At 38.0% G+C, this 17,819-nt stretch overlaps 1 protein-coding gene across 7 annotated transcripts in view; it reads left to right on the top strand.

Annotated features, from left to right (window-relative positions):
• LOC111839362 (uncharacterized) overlaps positions 1-17,819 on the top strand; it is a 32,079-nt gene that overhangs the window by 10,040 nt on the left and 4,220 nt on the right. For 4 of the 7 annotated variants that reach the window (XM_023803204.1, XM_023803201.1, XM_023803199.1 and 1 more), the window contains 19 exons: positions 695-792; positions 1,378-1,470; positions 1,633-1,755; positions 2,404-2,496; positions 2,875-2,935; positions 3,487-3,605; positions 3,882-4,106; positions 4,835-4,992; positions 5,081-5,190; positions 6,470-6,525; positions 6,743-6,808; positions 6,933-7,032; positions 7,373-7,565; positions 8,028-8,208; positions 8,513-8,723; positions 9,032-9,192; positions 9,989-10,191; positions 10,547-10,625; positions 11,442-11,596. In XM_023803204.1, coding sequence (XP_023658972.1) covers positions 695-792; positions 1,378-1,470; positions 1,633-1,755; positions 2,404-2,496; positions 2,875-2,935; positions 3,487-3,605; positions 3,882-4,106; positions 4,835-4,992; positions 5,081-5,190; positions 6,470-6,525; positions 6,743-6,808; positions 6,933-7,032; positions 7,373-7,565; positions 8,028-8,208; positions 8,513-8,723; positions 9,032-9,192; positions 9,989-10,191; positions 10,547-10,625; positions 11,442-11,489 — 2,378 coding nt within the window. In that variant the 3' untranslated portion in view covers positions 11,490-11,596. Of the gene's footprint in view, positions 1-694; positions 793-1,377; positions 1,471-1,632; positions 1,756-2,403; positions 2,497-2,874; positions 2,936-3,486; positions 3,606-3,881; positions 4,107-4,834; positions 4,993-5,080; positions 5,191-6,469; positions 6,526-6,742; positions 6,809-6,932; positions 7,033-7,372; positions 7,566-8,027; positions 8,209-8,512; positions 8,724-9,031; positions 9,193-9,988; positions 10,192-10,546; positions 10,626-11,441; positions 11,597-17,819 lie in introns of those variants that run through there. The other 3 variants (XR_002837082.2, XR_002837083.2, XM_023803202.2) reach the window with 3 other exon arrangements.

Here is a 17,819-nt window from a genome sequence, read left to right as displayed (position 1 = left end):
TGCACATTCTGACACAAACTAAGACAATGACCAACTGGCAAATCGAACTAAGGCAAGAACTTAAATACAGAAATCAGACTGAGCTAACGAGGACACAGGAGAGAAGTATTAACTTAACAACCAATCAAAACAGAACACAATACAAGCAACAGGTGAAACAGAACTAGGGAGGTTAAACTAGAAAGCACTAATCAAACATTGGAAATACAAGACTGATAGAAAATACGAGAAGAACAAAAAACCGAATGCTAACGCAGGGAGGGTGGAGCACGGATGGGAGAACTATGAAAGAAAATAAACACTAAGAAAACCAAAACTACAAAGACTGGAGGACAAAAGGCAAACAAAATCCCAAACAGGCGACACTGGGATGTACTAGTCTGAAACCCAGGACCCCCAGGTTTACATGACTAGGAACTAAGACGGGGGGGTGTAATTTACAGCAGGGTCACAGAGGGCAGGATAAGAAGGTACAGACCCTGACAAGGGAGGAAAATGGAACAATTGCCCATAGTGCTTAAACTGCAAAAGCAAATTGGATTTTTCTTCCATCTGCTAAATAAGCTGCTTTTATATACTACTGTAGCATTTAATACAACTAAAATGTGCATGTTGTCTGTCAGTGGTTATAATGAGCATAATGGATTCTCCTACTAATTTGTAATTTGCATGTTTTTCTTAAAAATACATGCAGCACGTGATGTTATGAGAGCCGGAGAGAAACGCGAGGAAGAAGATGCTAGTTTAAAAATATTTATTCCCTATGATTCAGCCAAGTTGTGCGTCACTCAGGTATGATGGAGTCTTCATGTCGAATCGGTTATGACCAGATTGCAAGTGTGGTAGGTTAACATTTAAGGAGGGTTGTTTCTGGATTACAGTGCTAAAAAAATTGAATTATATATTTCATGAGAACTGACTATTTGGATCAGCACAAACACACCCAGCAACAATTAAGCAGAAAATTAACCTGAGAGCTGTACTTTTTCATATGAACCCATCACTATTAACTGCTGGAAGTATTACAGTAAATAACTCAGAAAAGGACAAGACCTAACACCACACATGCTACAATTGGAAGAGAAACACCCTTCTGTTCATAATGGGTCATACAAAGAAAGACTTATTACATCGTCACATGGCAGGAACCTAGAGATGCCTGTGTAGCTGGTCAGATAATATGTTTCTTATTAAGTCTCTCCAATCAAACCTCATACAAGCTTCCTATGAAAACAAATATGCAATTTGCTTAATATCAAACTCATACTCACAATTTTGTATTATTCATATTATGTAAAAAAGTAAAAGTTTAAACATCTGCCTGGAATTGTCCATATTGTTGTTTTTGTGCTACTGTCATTGTTATTTATTTAACAGATCATAGAAGACATGGAATTTATGAAAAGAAGACATTTGGAAATTGTCAACGAGCTTGAAGAGAGCTATATAAATGCAGCAAAAAACAATCAGGTGCTTACATATTAAAATAAATTCAATTGAAACCAGCCCAGAGATTAAGCATGTCTTGCATCATTTTAACCAATAAAATTGAAGAATTTGTATAAAATGAAAATCAGCTGCTGTTCAATCAGCTTTTGTGTATTTCATGAGAACTTCTTGGTCTTTATTTAGGAAAAAATAATCCAAAAGGTCAATGCTCATTATCAAAATAAGCTCATCTCCTTAAGGAGAATGTTGGATGTATACCAGGAGATGGCGGAGAAGAAAAACATTTACTGTGAAGAAAGAATAAAGGTAATTACAGACATGCTAGTGTAAGACATGTATTGTAACATATAGTTCTTTGTTTAAAAGTTCAAGGTGTAATGAAGAATGAACACAATGAATATCATCTCAAATCAAAAGGAAAATGTAAAACTTTCAACAACTGGCTAAAAATTAAACAGTGAAATCATTCATTTAAAAAAAATAGTCTAATTTGTAATTTCAGGACTATACACAAGTACGATATATTACATTTTTCTGTAGCCATGGCTGGAACAGTGTCTGTTTTTAATGCCTCATTCTCACACCTACTGTACTGTATAGGGTTATGAGATTGAAGCCTGTCCCTGGCTGTTTTTGGGGGGGAGTTTGCACGCAAAAAAAACTGTAATTTGTATCCATTTTCCATAATTGTTCCGGGTATATAGAAGCAGTGGGGGCGGGGCCTGTCCCAGGCAGTGCAGGGCTCAGATATGTACATGCACAATCACATACTTTAGAAACAATGTCCCTAATCACATGTCTTTGGACGGTGAGGGTAAAGTAAAACCCCCAAAGGCACAGGCAGGACAAACCCACAATTTTACAGGTATGAGGGTGCAGTTAATTTGGCCCTTCAACTAAAATTAATTAACGAAAAAGCAGCTTTAGTGAATTTTCCTCTGATCCATGGCCCAGACCTTAAAAAACCGCAACCAAAAACATCTGGAAGAGAAAACAGCTCTTCAAGAGAAGAACCAGGCAGATGCTGCCAAATGGGAAAGAGAAAAGGTTTTTATTGCTTTTCTTTTAAAACTCCATTCCATGTTTGCTTCAACACAACACACATGAAGATGCACATATTGAGTGCACTATAATGTTTGAGATTTGATATACTCCAAACTAACAACATACAGTAAATACGTGTTGAAAATGTAATATCACCTTTTTGTGTATTATTTTCTAGCAGCAGAAACACTTGTAAATGTACAATGGCACAGAAATTTGGAAATTCACTAATTAAGTCACAGTAGTACAGAAATTTACTTGTATATACTGTAACAGAAGGGCAGAGAAGTTTATCTGTACATCTCATAAACATGTTGAAAATTTATTAAAAAGTCCATAATTGCTGTATTGAATGCAAAACACTGAATGTGCTCTTTTTAGCTGGAAATGCTTGAGCTCTTTTCCACAAGGTTAGACCTGCTCCACAAGCACCAGGCATCCAGTAAGTTTGTATCTGCTGTTTTCTGTATTAGTGCATTAATGCAGGATGGAATCTCAGTACTCTATCCAAGGATACACTCACTGTGATTTTTATGAGTACTAAATACTCATAAAACCATTAGGAGAGTAAGAGAAGGAAAATATTTACTTTTTAGATAAATCATGTCCAGGTATATTTAGAATATATTGTTGTGTAAGATTTGCTTCACTATCGCAAGTACTTTTTAACCAAAAACAAATGTGTGACTTCATAGTGAGTTTGAAGAAACTGAAACTCACAATCCATCTGATCTTTTGCACGTAAATTAAAAATCCATGATGGGGAATATAGTTCCAAAATACTGAACCATTTGATGCTTTTCTCTGCTGTACCAGACAGTCATGTGAAACAGAGATCAGATTAATAGGATGATGGCGGAAATGTTTGACAACTTTTTGTCAAGAATCTTCTTAATCTATTTCACTTCTATCTCAGGTGCTACTATAAGACTTACAGTCCATAAGTGAGGACTTTCACTGGGTGTCGTATAAAGCTGTTTTGTCTTGCTTTAGCATTGCAGGAGCTTCAGATGGCCAGGCAGGAACTGGGGAGTATCCAGGTGATGCTGAAGCCCACATGTGCCAATGAGGAGATCAATGTGACCTCCGTGATGAGAACCGATTTATTACAGGTCTGATGGGGGTGGAAGGCTGAGCTTAACGATCACTGATCTACAGTGTACACATTACATAGTATGACTTACATACTGTATGTAAGCAATCATATTCTGCACAAAAAGATCTCCTTAATGTTTGTACCACAAACCAAGATGCTTCTTATAATTTCTGAGGCATGTGTACATGTTTTTCACATTTCTTGCAAACTTGATACATTTATTGAAGGTGTGCATTACCTGAGAAACATTAAAGATAACGTTTGAGCTCATTGCTTTACTCCGCTTTTCCAGCCAGAGACAGAAGATGGCGGAGAGAGTGAAAGTTGTGGTGGTAGCGGCGAGTTAACACTAGAGGGAGCACAAGCCCGTCTGGAAACTCTGAAGGAGAACCTGTACAAACGAGAGCGGGAGATCACTGAGCTCCTTCAAGGAGAAAGGGAAATGGAGAGGGAACAGACACTTATTACAGCAATACGAATCCCATGTACTGCCTTACTCAGAACAATTATACAAAAGGTGATGGTATTCCTCAACTGTACGATGATATACACTGATATAGCGGGGATCACTCTAATTCATAATTCCCCTATGCCCTGGAATTGTGCTGTATTACACCACTGAATATTTTGTAGCAATATTAAGTGGCACTCTATAATTACTGTTCAATCATGACATCTAATTCTGCTTTATTTAATCTTGTGCGAGAACTACAGTAGAGACCCTGATAATCGAAAAGCTCTGTATTTCAGTACTTCAATTTGCCTGTTTCTAATGTGCTTCTTTTGCGGCGAACAGAATTTGAAGTATTAAAGTGGAACCATTCTCATTTCTGCCTTCACTTTAACAACATCATAAAATAGTAATTGTAAAGTAATTCCAAATTCCAATGGATAATTTACTAAGTTTATTGAAACTGATATCTAGCTAAGCAGAATTCTAAAAACGTGTCCTTCCGCTAGAAATAGACATTGATCAAGGTAATAAATGGTAATAAATGCACTTAAATATCAATGGTAATAAAAAGAAAAAGAAGAGGAAGAAGAAGAAAAAGAAGATGAGGAAGAAAAAGAGGAAGATAAAGAAGAAGTAGATGAAGAAGAATAAGGCAGATATTTAGGCATTAGTGTGGCATTTCGGAACGCCAGCCTGAAGACTAATAATATAATCTTGGTGAAAGATGGATATAATACAATATATAGCGTAGGTAATGTTAAAGTGAAATGCTCTGCTTACTTCTGAAACAGGCCCATGATATCTACCAGAACGTGGCTGAAGCACAGCTTCTGGTTGACCATATGGCGGAAGACAATGGTCTGGAATTAGCACAAGCCAAGGAGGTGCCTGACCAAGAGCAGATGACTACAACAAATCACAGACACCAGGGAGAGGACGAACCAGAGTGGTTAGACTCTCTTCAGATTATTGATGTGATTGCAAAATATAATAAAAAAAAATAGCATGTGACTGTGTGCATGTGTTTGTAATTTCAGGGAAAGACTAACTGAGGAACAGCATAGAAGATGTACTTCGTTACAGAAAACTGAAGCCGTACACATTGCCTTGGAATGTATCAAGAAAGGTTTAATTCCTTCACTCTCAGGTGTTTATATATCCTGTACTGGGTATTTTGCACATCAAATAGATACAAAGTCATTTATGCAAAAAAAAAACATATTGACAGGGAATCTCGGCACACTCTCAGAAAAAAGGGTAAAAATTTGTACCTTTGCATGTCTCTGGGGCTGTACCCTTATATCTGTACCTTTTATGGTACAGAAATGGACTCTGAGGAACATCCCAAAGGTACAAACACCATTAATGTACCATCAATAGTACAGAAATGTTCCTCAGAGTCTAATTCTGTACCTTAAAAGGTACAATTACCTACAGCCAAGGGTACAATTGGCAGAGCCTTGAGGGTACAGCCCCAGTGACAAGCAAAGGTATACATTTTTACCCTTTTTTTCTGAGAGTGCATATACAGCTCTGGAAAAAAATAAGCAACCACTCTATATTTGTAAAAAATCTCCATTTTTAAATCCTGGTCTAATCCTGGTTCTGCTGGCAGAAAGCTAAACTGCAGGCTGCTTCCAGGCTCAAAGTTTGTAAGACAGCAGCACACAGGGGCGCCGTAAGGGGGAAGAAAGCTAGGACGATTCCAAGGGCCCCTGAGTGACAGGGGCCCTAAAAAATTAGGAAAATAACTGGATTGGTTTGGACTGGGGGGCCTAATATGATATGCTGTCATGGGGCCCAAAATCTCTAGCAACGCCCCTGGCAGTACACAAGAACAAGGTGAAGCAGGAGACACTGGGAATGACCAAAAACCAGCCAGGTAGAGGGCAGAAGTGACTCTAATGCCAGAGATGACCATTAACTTATCTGACAGTTCCGCATAAATTGGAGGATGACATCAAGTGACCTTCAGATGGAATGAGAAACATTAAGTGCAGGTGTGAAGTGCACTGCTAGGACAATTCATAACAGGCTCCTAGAAACAGGACTGAAGACCCATAAAACCAGGAAGAATTAAGTCCTTCATCAGTGAGAAGCAGGGATGAGCCAGGCTGGAGTTTGCAAAAAAAAAATATATATATATACTTTACATAGGTGTAAAGCCAGAAACTGAAAATGTTGCTGTGGTCAATTATTTTTTTCCAGAGCTGTATATATATATATATATATATATATATATATATATATTTGATGGTTACTGTACTTTCCCTATAATGAAATAGTCCTTTTATTCCATGTGACTCTGACTTCCAATGGCATTTTGTATCCCACCACCTGTGATGGTCACATTTCCTCTTTACCAAACAAATAATACTTTCATGTCCCTGGATGAATGATTTTATATTTTCTGTCCCTATAATAAGATGGTACTTGGAAGCTTGAACACAACTGCAGCGGGCCGGATGAAGAACATTGTCAGGTAAGTACAAGGAATCATTCAACATTTGAAATAATGATTTGACAATTATGGCAGGTGAAATGCGTACCTTGGCAAAACATGGAATGGACATGCTGAAAATTATATTATTGCTCACTAAAATTGTTGAATGCTTCGATTTATGGACAGTGACACATACAGTAATTATGTGTTAAATTCCAAGGCTGCTCTCCCTTTCACAAAATTTCTATAAAACTAGGTTCTTGAGAACAACAATTTCAGAATAAAAAGTTTGGGCCAGCAGCTGTTACAGCTACAAACTGAGGTGAGAAAAACAAATGCAATTGGTGTAATTTTTTTTTTTATTGGAATCTACACCTTCTGTTGGCAGCTTTTTTCTTTCTTCTATTGCAATATCTATGCACATTGTGGTATATCTATACTTACAGTTCAAACAAGCCAGAGAAGAGACTAAGCGGATAACTGAAAATTACAACTCCGAAAGAACAATGAGGAAAAAATATTTTAATATGGTGGAAGACATGAAAGGTTAGACATTTCAATGACACATTGATGAATGTGTGACTGCAAGGTTCAATGAAAATTCTGACGACTGAAATTTCAACATGCCCTGTGAATCTGGTCTGCCCTGGCTTCCCGTTCAGGGTATTCCCTGGTCTTGTTGCCTTGTACTGTGTGGATAGATGAGTGGATGTATGGATGAATGAATGGATGGAGTTCAACAGCCATATATCCATCTTCCATCACCACTTATCCAGTAATGGGTGGTGTGAAACTGCATTTGACATCGCATGTTTTGTTTGTATATTAACAAATATAACTGAAATTTTTGGATGGAAAAGATCAGTGATTGTGGGTATGTATGCAGGGAAAATCAGAGTGTTTTGTCGCATAAGGCCCATGAGCGAGGCTGAGACAAGCTGTGGAAGTATCCCTGTTGTCGACTGCCTGGACGATTACTCAGTCACAGTGGAAACTTCACGGGGCTTGAAGGAGTTCCAGTTCGATAGAGTTTTCAACCCCACAAGTTCACAGGAAGACGTCTTCCAGGACATAAGCAGGTGAGGTTCGCCTCCTTAGCTGGGCCAGATTCCAGCTGCTGGATTAGGCGAGTTCTGTGCCTGGCCGGTGGGCCTCCATAGCCTTCCTATCCCATTGAGACGCTGCACTTTCTTTGACTGCAGAGCTGTCTCCGCGGTGACAGCTGTGCAAATTGCTTTAAAAAAGCTTTGTAACATTTAGCGTGGACCTCTCTGTGGAAGTGTAAAGATTTTTTTTCTGCAGAAATGCACTTAAAGTACAGAATTGATACAATCATTTTGAAGTAAAGCTGCAGCTTAGGAAAAGCAGATAGTGACTGAATTCCATTGTTATAAATTAACACATCTGATTCTGAGAGTTCAGCTGAGTTATCTTTACAATTTACCATTACAATATTTCTGAATTGTATTTTTTATTCATTATGCTGTTTTTGATTGAATCCATTCTCAAAATATATACGCACATTCCTTTTGTTTCCTTAGGCTTATTCAGTCTGCGATAGATGGGTATAATGTCTGCATCTTTGCATATGGACAAACAGGCTCAGGAAAGACCTTCACCATGGTCGGCGACAAAGATCTGAAGAACCCAGGAATCATGCCGCGCACGTTTAGAACAATATTTCACATCACGCAGGAAAACAGTTCCAAGTTTGATTTCAAGGCAAGAAAAAATATTGTCTGAAGAATATCCAAGTTCAAAGGGTCTTTTCTTACATTGTAGAAATAAAGCATGTTAAAAAACTGAATTTTACCTGCTACGTATGAAAAGAGTAACACTGTAACTGTTCTACATTAGATATTTGCTAATGATGGCTCTATATACTGTAGTTTAAGGAATACTATTCTGCTTGGAACTGAAAGTACATTTTTTTTTGCACATGTAATTTCCTTTAATTAAGATCCACTATGCTTTCCCTATGTTTTTACAACTCTTTGCCCCCCGAACGTGTCGTGTCGCTCCTCAGGTCTCCATGTGTATGCTGGAACTGTACAACGAACGCCTGCTGGATCTCTTCGTCAGTCCTGTCGATGCACTCGGTAAAAGAATAGAAATTAAGAAGGACAGGAAGGGACTTGTGATCGCTCACGGAGCGGAGACAAAGGACGCAGCCAGCGCTGAGGAGCTTCTGGCACTGTTTGAACAGGGCTGTTGTAATCGACACATTGCGGCCACAAGTACGTGCATCAGGAAACTGCAAAAGGACCCTGCAACATGCTTTGGATTAATGGTTTTAAGGGACATTTCCTAAGTGCAGCACAATGAAAGAGCTCTGAGCTTGGCCAGTGGGCCTCCGTAGCCTTCATATCCTATTGTTGTAACTCATATTCAGAACTTCAACGTTACCAATTGTATAATTACTTAGCATACTGTATTTGTCTGTTTTCTTTCACCTTTAATCGGTTTTAGCTGGTCCTGTAGTCCGTGTCCTGTAGTCCGTGTCCTGTAGTCCGTGTCCTGTAGTCGTGATGCTTTATTTCCTCAGAAATGAACATGGAGAGTTCCCGCTCTCATCTAATCGTTGGAATCACCATGGAGAGCAGAAACCACACCAATGGCTGTGTAAGCTACGGGAAGCTGAGCCTGGTCGACCTGGCAGGAAGTGAACGGGTGGCGAAGACGGGAGCCAAGGATGAGCAGCTTAAGGTGAGAGCAGAATGCAGACGAACATGGCGCCTGGGTAAGTGTCAGCAGGCTTTCAGTCATCCAGGTCATGTGAAATCTAATAGAAATAAGGCAAAACAACTTGATTGCTATCAGGTATAGCGCCTGAATATGCATTAATGTAAATTTAACATTAAGGATATTCATAGCAAACACTGGACTCATCATTGCTACTGTTACATCTAGTGTTTAAACAACACTGTTATTTTTAAGAAGACATTCTACACATTAAAGTTGAAATATGTTGAGGTGTAAATAAATAGAAAATTCAACACAGATAACTGACCGAAACTGTAAGAAATAGTGAAGAATACCTATAGTAATCATTCAAATAACAAAGTTCTTCTTAATGCTTCAAATATCACTGCAAAATGTCTACATTTCAAACACAATAAAATGATATTTTTCCAGTGCACAGAGTATCAGTATCAGTTTTAATTACTATGCAAGTAGTGCTGTGCAAAAGTCTTAAGCAGTCAAAGAAAATGTTTAAAGCTATTTATCTGGGTAGTAAGTGCATAGTAACTAAACACAATTCAACATTAGAACATATGCAAATTAAGAGTACTACAAATATAAATGATAAGTGCAAATACTGGGGTGACTTTAGGAGAGGTTTTGAAATGGCTAAGCTGACACACTTTGACATACATAACATCATTTTTGCACCAACATGAAGATCATTTACACATTTTCTTTAAATGCACATGGGATATTGTCAGCTATTCTTTATATTGCATTAGTGTATGAATTTCAGCCGTATATGAATCTTTTGCAGGAGGCGAATTCCATCAATAAATCCCTGAGTGCTCTGGGTGATGTCATATTTGCTCTGTCTACAGAGCAAGTTTATGTCCCTTACCGAAACAACAAGTTAACCCAGTTCATGCAGGACTCTCTGGGGGGAAATGCCAAAACACTCATGTTCGTCAACATCTCCCCCGCCAGCTGCAATACTGAGGAGACTCTCACCTCGTTAAGGTAAGGTGTGCAGCCTGTCGTCTTATCATTACTCTGTGTACTGCTGTTGAGACTGCTGATGGGCAATTACCCATGGTATGTAAAGCTCTTGATTGCATACTGTGATTGCCCATGAATGCACAGTCTTAAGACATTATGTTGGCAGGGATTGTGACAAGTGAACAAGTTCCAAGATATAGCATTTGGGGGCACAGGAAAAAAAATCTGTTCCAAAGCAATGCAAATTACAGCAATGCCCAAGGCACCCAAAACAATACCTTAAAGGGACTTTATCAATGTTACTTGCTTATCTCCATTTTTGTTTTAATACACGTACATTGTGTTCTGATTACCCCCATTGTCATTTGTATTCTAGCTATGCAACACGAGTCAAAGCAATAACTAATACGGCTCAAAAAAATTCTGAGAGCAAAGAGATTGCTCATCTCAAAGAGGTATGTCACTCAAATACCTCATTGTTTTTACCTATTCAAATGTAATTATGCGTTTTTTAAATGGACAAATTTTTACCCCTAGATTTAAAAAGTTTAGTGCATACGTGAAGGGATTTACCTGGATCATATTAATAGACTCCATTTTCACAAGACCGACTAGGAAATATATTGTTTCATTTCCATATGCGATTATTGCATTTTCTTAGTTTTCCTCATCCCTCCTGTGAACTATTGTAAGATCATATTGCATCAGCAAATACGTGGAGAGCTATTAATCAGTCCAAACCCTTCCCATATTTCATTAGGAAATTAGACACCTTGATCTGTGCACACGCTGCAAATGTATTATTTATTTAACACACCTTGACAGGCCTTTTGCAATGAAAAACAGAACATATGTATAGCTGTATATGACAATAAATGCTGCTTTGAACGGGATAATTAGAAACCGTAACAGTCTTTCACTACTGTGGACATTAATGTGTATTTAAATTTAACTAAATTGATAGTGAATTAGCAAAGACACCAAATGGAAATAAAATACTGTTAAAATGTTGTACTTGTGAACATTCATGCTATAGTTGTGTCATAATGAGTTTTGTTTGTAACAACGTAAGATGATTCCCCTTTATGCTACTGCAAAAGGGAGAGTGGCTTCTTCATATTTCTTCCTATAGGTGGAGCCATAGAGAACGTGCCGAAGTGCATTAATGCAGCCTTTTTAAATATTTTATTGATACTAAGATATTGCACAAAGCGCCGTATTGAGGTTCATTTTTGCCTCTCCTTCTTAACAAGACATTACTTGCATTTCAGATCATTCTGAAGTTAAAATCGGGACAACCAGTGGATGACGATGTGTGATTATATATGTTCAGTGGCGGAAATACAAATATCGTACATGAAAAACACATGTAAGGTGCTTCTCCTGCTTTTTCTGTGAAATATTTAAATAAACAATAGCAAGTGTTTTTAGGTGGTTTTTTATAATGAAGTTGGAATCCAGGACAATCATTTTGCCCCCAAAAATGGTTTTTTAAAGACCGTAGGTGTCTTTTTGCAATGAGTTAAGTGGGAAAATGGAGGGGAGGGGGTGCGAGGTGAGGGTACAGTGTTAGCAGAGGCAGCCTGAGACCCAAGACAATTAGAGAGTCACCACCAGTTTGAGCTGCTATTGTGAGGGGACTCGTCATGAGAGATTACCTCACTTGGCAGGCACAGCCACAGCCATGCGGCAAATGAGATTGGTTCTGTTGTTAAGCAGAAGGATCCAGTTGCAGCAATTAGACAAGGATGACAGGGACAGAAAAATTCCACTTGACTTTGAGCACAATCCAAACCCCCAGCATCTCATAGCTCAAATTTCTTATTCATACAGAGCATGGATGATATCAACAAAAGGCCAATATATCAGTCATCTGAAAACAGATTAGGCCAGAAATGATAGCTTTGTGAACATACAAGCACTGGATCCTCAGCATGTCTGGTTCTGCAAACCAAGTACATCAAGTGAACAGCCTGATAATCAGAAATAAAGTTATAAAAATGCATATCAATAGACTGATAAAAAAAAAAAAACTTGACAACTACTCTTGGAACCACATATTACTAACTCTGATATTGTATCACAATTATCATTTAAGCAAAAGAAAAACAATTGTTAATTGAAAACTTCCTGCATAAACTGATTAAACATTATATGGTCAAATAGGTTCACAAATTCCGTACATTGAGGGTGAAATATGTCACGTTTCTCAGTGCTCAATATAACCTCCATGGTCATTTGTCCGACGCTGGAGATTATGCCTACAGATGTGGTGGTTGAACTTAAATATTGCAGCATCATTCCTGTTTTCTTGGGAACATACTATACACAAAGTCTGGGTTGCCTCACACTTCCAGGGAAGGGGGTTTGAATCCCACCTCTGCTGTATATGTGTGGTGTGTATGATCTCCCATGGGTTTCCCCGAAGTACTTGTGTTTCCTCCTGCATGCCTATTGCCCATCCAGGGGGTACCCCTGCCTATTGCCCATCCAGGGGGTACCCCTGCCTATTGCCCTGATTCTGCTTATCCCATGACCCTGACTGCTGGGTGGAAGACAGATGAATGGATAACTTTAACTTCTAAAGCATACTAGATTAAATTAAGGAACTGGACTGTTAACCAATATGTTGTAAGTTCAAATCCCAATAAGGGGTAATAATTTACTTGCACCACCAAGTAAAAAAACATTCCGCAATGCAGACCGCGAAACGGGCCATTTAAAAGCATGCCGACCGAATTAGAAAATTTGAGTGAATAAATAGTTTTTCCGTATACCACATTTTCTTCTGTCTTGGGCTGATTCCATTTGCGGGACAGTAGCCAGTAAAAGCAAGGCCCACAAAAAAGACAGGAAATTTCTCACAGCAAACTTCATCAGAAACCTTCATCTTTCCCACAGACACAACTACATACTGAGCTATGGATCGTTTGACTTACACAGGCTTTTAACTCCATACCTTAAATAATAAATTCTTATACTTTGCTAATGTTTTACTCTCTGGGTGTAAACTATGAAACTGTTAATGGGCTTAAATTGCCAGAGCTGTGCATCAGGCAGCACAATGAGTTGCAACATCGTCTCACGCTTTCAGAGTTCAAGGTTTAGGGTTGGTGCGGTTTGTATGTTATCCCTATAGTGTGCGGCTTCCTTATGGGGCTCCGGCTGCCTTCAGCAGTTCAAAGATAAGCAGTTAAATTATCCACAATGTGGGCATGCATATGCCCTGTGATGGACTGGCATCACATCCAGGGTGATCCCCTGCCTTGTGCCCTCTACTGCCCAAAATACGCCTTTATCCCTCACACAGCTGTGCAGAAAACTGTACTAATTATTAATATAAATAGGTAGAAATAGAACTTAAATGGGATTAACCGTTCATTTCATGCTCAACTGAAATGACAAATTGGATCCTATACACGCGTCTCTGCACCATGCAGTATTGCATGAGTACTTGTAAAGCATGGAATGACGGACGGATCACTGTGTGGATCGAGAGCTGAGAATGATTCATTGAAATAATTGACCTTGATTTGAAATTTGTAGTTAATTTGCGCAAGAAGCTAATTGTGGTGAATTAGATGGAACAAAAGCTATCATACACTGTGCTTCAGTGAAGCCATATTTGAAAACCACCATTCAATAGGCAAATTGAAGTGGGCAGAGAAGAGGAGACTCGAGTGAGTAATAAATACTGGATGAATTTTATAAAGAACTGAATGTAGAGGTAGCTGTCTTAAGGTGGAATTTACATTCTCAGAATAGCAGGGCTGCCAACTTCCTTCGGTCAGCTGACGTAAGATTTTCAATTTGAGACAAGTCTGCACACACATTTACATGTACTGTATGTAACAGTGTTATTACCTTCTAGTCTGTAGGGTTTGCAAACTACCCCTAACTTGCAAACTTAACACTTTTAATGTAGCTAATTTTAAGTTTATAATGGAATAATATCGTTTTGCAGTAAGATTTCTTGTGTGAGCATGAATCTGAAAGCATGAGTGTCATACCAGATACAGGCATAGTTGGCAGCCCTGGAAATGATACAGATAGTTCTGCTGAAAAACTTTAGAATATTTCATATACATTAAATGTATGATTCATCGACATCTCATATACTGTGATTAGTCGCGCAGCTTTGGGGCATTGAAGTACTTTTCCGTTTTACGGTAATGATTTTCTATATGGTTGTTCGAGGTGTTCTGTGCACTCTCCACCTTCCACTTGCGTAACCAATGACTTCACACTGCTGGGTTTGCGCAGAAACAATGTAACGCCATGAGAGAAAGATTCCTTCCCATCTCCCTTCCTGATGAACTCATTTAGATAATAGTCTAATGTAATGAACCGTCTTCACGGTATTTAGCTTTGGTCTTATCTCCTTAAAAAGAAATTTCTCTTTAATTATTAATTTATTTGCGAGTCTGCTGCATTTCTCCTCAGGTCTTTTTGAGTATCTGTTCCGTGGAACTTGTGAAATGACTTGTAAATACAAAGACTCTAATTGTAATGCCTGGGGAATGAGAAAATAAGATGTATCTGTCAGAGCAAGGCATTGGCTGAGCAGCCTGAGATAAGGCAAATTATTGGCTTTAGACATGCTTGAAGAAATTCTTGAATTCTGGCAATAAGAACAAGGGGGTAAGCCTGGATATAGGAACTTTATGCTGAACTTGGCAAGGATACATGATGTTCTGAAGTTTGATAACTTATCTAGGAAACACCCTTAATGCTTCAATGCAGTTATGCACATTAGAATTAAGATTTAGCATGTCTATATTGCTGAAACTGCAAAAAGTTCAGCTGAAACTTCAACTGAAGTCAAAAAGTACATACATAGTAGATATTATTCCTGTTTTTCCTATGCTGCAAATTTGTAGCCCATAGACATTGCTAGGGCATCTATTCATTCATCTTCTATAAGTGCTTAAGCAGTATAGCCTTGTAATGTACTACAGGGAAGAAGGCAGGGAACTCCCTGGGGGGGATACCAATCCAGCACAGGGTATTCACACACACACACACACATGCACAATCACACACAATCACAAACTACAAGCAACTGACAGACAGCAATTCAGTTTCAGTCCATCACAGGGCAAACATACGATATAGAGTAATATATGATAATAAGAATCATACATTAAAATAATTAATCAAACAAGGATATTTTATTATTTAATTGTCCTTCAACACTAAACTTGAAGATCACATAAATTCAGTACACGTATTTACGTTTTACGTATCAAGTTTATGCCCTTTGACCATTTTATCATCTTAATGCTAATAATAATACGTGATAAAAAACAATGATGTAATGCTGTTTATAATAATAATAACAATAATAAACATATCCATTTTCGATATACACTAGCCATATCAAGGGCTGCAGGGGACCAGAGCTTGTCCCAGAATCTACAGGAGCAAGATAACCCAGGGTGGGGGGCACCACCCCAATGCAGGGGGACATGTAGCATTTACACATAATAATAATGATGATGATAATAATAATTAATAAGGGGTTCATATTTATTGATATAGGAAAAATAAGCAAGAAGTGGAATATGTGATATGTAAGTAAAAATATTAATGCCGTGCTGAGATACAAATTTTGCAAGGTTTTGGTAATTAGCAGAGACCAGGAAAACAGGCCACAGGTGAAACTAATAAAGTCAAAGGAACAAAACAGGGAACCTAAGAACTAACCAAGGAAACAGGGAAATAGAAACCAACACTAAGGAATTACAAACAGGTAAAGACACAAGCAGGGGCACAAGGAACAAAACAAAAACCAACTACAAAATCAGACACAAGAACTAGAGAAACTCAAATGAAACACTAGGGATCAAAATACAAAAACAGAGGAGGTGGGATTCTAACACAGGACAGAAGGGTTCACAGAGAACTGCATGCTGAATGTGTTGAGCTATGAGGCTAACAGAGAACAGGGGAAACACAAAGACCAACATGATGGACGGGATGACCAGCAACACCTGCTGGCCAAACGGGGAAGGGACACGGTAGGACCACAGGGGCTGACAATGACACCAATGTTATCTGCAAAATCCCAAAAAACAAAGTCAGCGAAAGCAACACAAATGCAGCAGCTTTTTCGTTAAAGATAATTTTCATGAAATTATATCCTTTTCCTATATTTTCTTAGGTATGCAGCTAGGTAGTAATATTTACTATAACATGTTATGTTGCTACGTAGTAATATTCACATACAGTTAGATACTTTTACAAGAAATAAAACCAATATAGAAAGAAAATAATATCAATTAGCATGATATGTGAATATTTCTGTTTTATTCCTAATATAAGTGGAAACGTGAAATTTTGTGCAAATGTGATATGACTGATAATATCAGAAAATGCAGTACCTATTTCCTTATATATCTTTGACTGTATATCTGGAAACTTAATAAGGTACAATAGGCTCCACTGCAAACCAGCTATAATGGTATCAAAACCTGAAGAGACAGAAACACATTAATAATGACTAGAATATCACTATCAGTATGATTAACAAAGACAAGATGACTAAATGCATTAACATACCAACGTATAACTTGTAGACTATTGGTGAAAATTCACCAAACTCATATGCTTACATCTATATGAGATAATAACATTGATAATAATATGAAACATTCAAAAAACATTTGAAAAAAACAACAACAATTTAAATGTGGTATAACAAAAACTATAACCTGGAATTCTGTGTGCAGTCACACGTTTGTCCAGCCTACTCACACTATAAAAAATAATTTCATCTGATATCATGTGACCTAGCAAATTCTGCTTCACTGAAACTGCAGTGCAGATCTAAATTATATGCTGATCCCAAAAAATGCCCTCCTGTGTAGTATTTCACTGAATTTGACATTTTTCCCCAACCAAAAAAATGCTAAATAGATAAATGTTATGTATGAGTTTTATGCAGAAACAACACAGCATATGTAAATAATAATATGACTGGGTTTTTATATATTGCGTGTGACAAACCAGTCACAAAATAAAAGGAGCTTTATAAACATAACAGTATGCATTTAGTGAAAGCAAACGCTGTAGCAAAGAAGTCTGAGAAGAATTACAAATGTTAAACATGCATGTAAAAAATGTCACCTTATTTCTCATCCAACTCTCAACGCTGATACAATCCCAGGGAAAACATCTGGATTATAAAATGCTGTTTTGAGCAAATGAGGAACAAATGCAGTACTTGCAAGTTTCTAAATGCCAGAATAATGAGCAAAGAAAAAGTTGTTTAAAGATTATACATACACTATGCAAGTTTATACACTATCAGAGCATACACCAGTAATAAAACCAAATACAAGGTGAATAATTGCAATACTCATTAATTTAACTATTATTTTTAATGGGATCCATGAGGGTGCCATACATTGATATATGTTTTATTTCTATGTGAAAGGCATATGTTACGTCTGGTAACGGCGGCGAGCAGGGAAGCAGGCGAATCAGCCAAGACGTCAGGTAACGAGGATTTATTCGGGCAGACAGGACTAAGGCACCAACAAACATCAACGAACATTAATGACGGATCTGGGGAAGACTGACTCAGACACGGACTAAATACTATAGACAAGCCGAAACAACAAGGAACAGCTGGGCACGATCGGGAA

The sequence above is a fragment of the Paramormyrops kingsleyae genome, chromosome 2, assembly GCF_048594095.1.
Source record: "Paramormyrops kingsleyae isolate MSU_618 chromosome 2, PKINGS_0.4, whole genome shotgun sequence".
NCBI classification, from domain to species: domain Eukaryota; kingdom Metazoa; phylum Chordata; class Actinopteri; order Osteoglossiformes; family Mormyridae; genus Paramormyrops; species Paramormyrops kingsleyae.
Note: the sequence above shows the minus strand (reverse complement) of the source record. Positions and strands in the feature narration are given on the sequence as shown.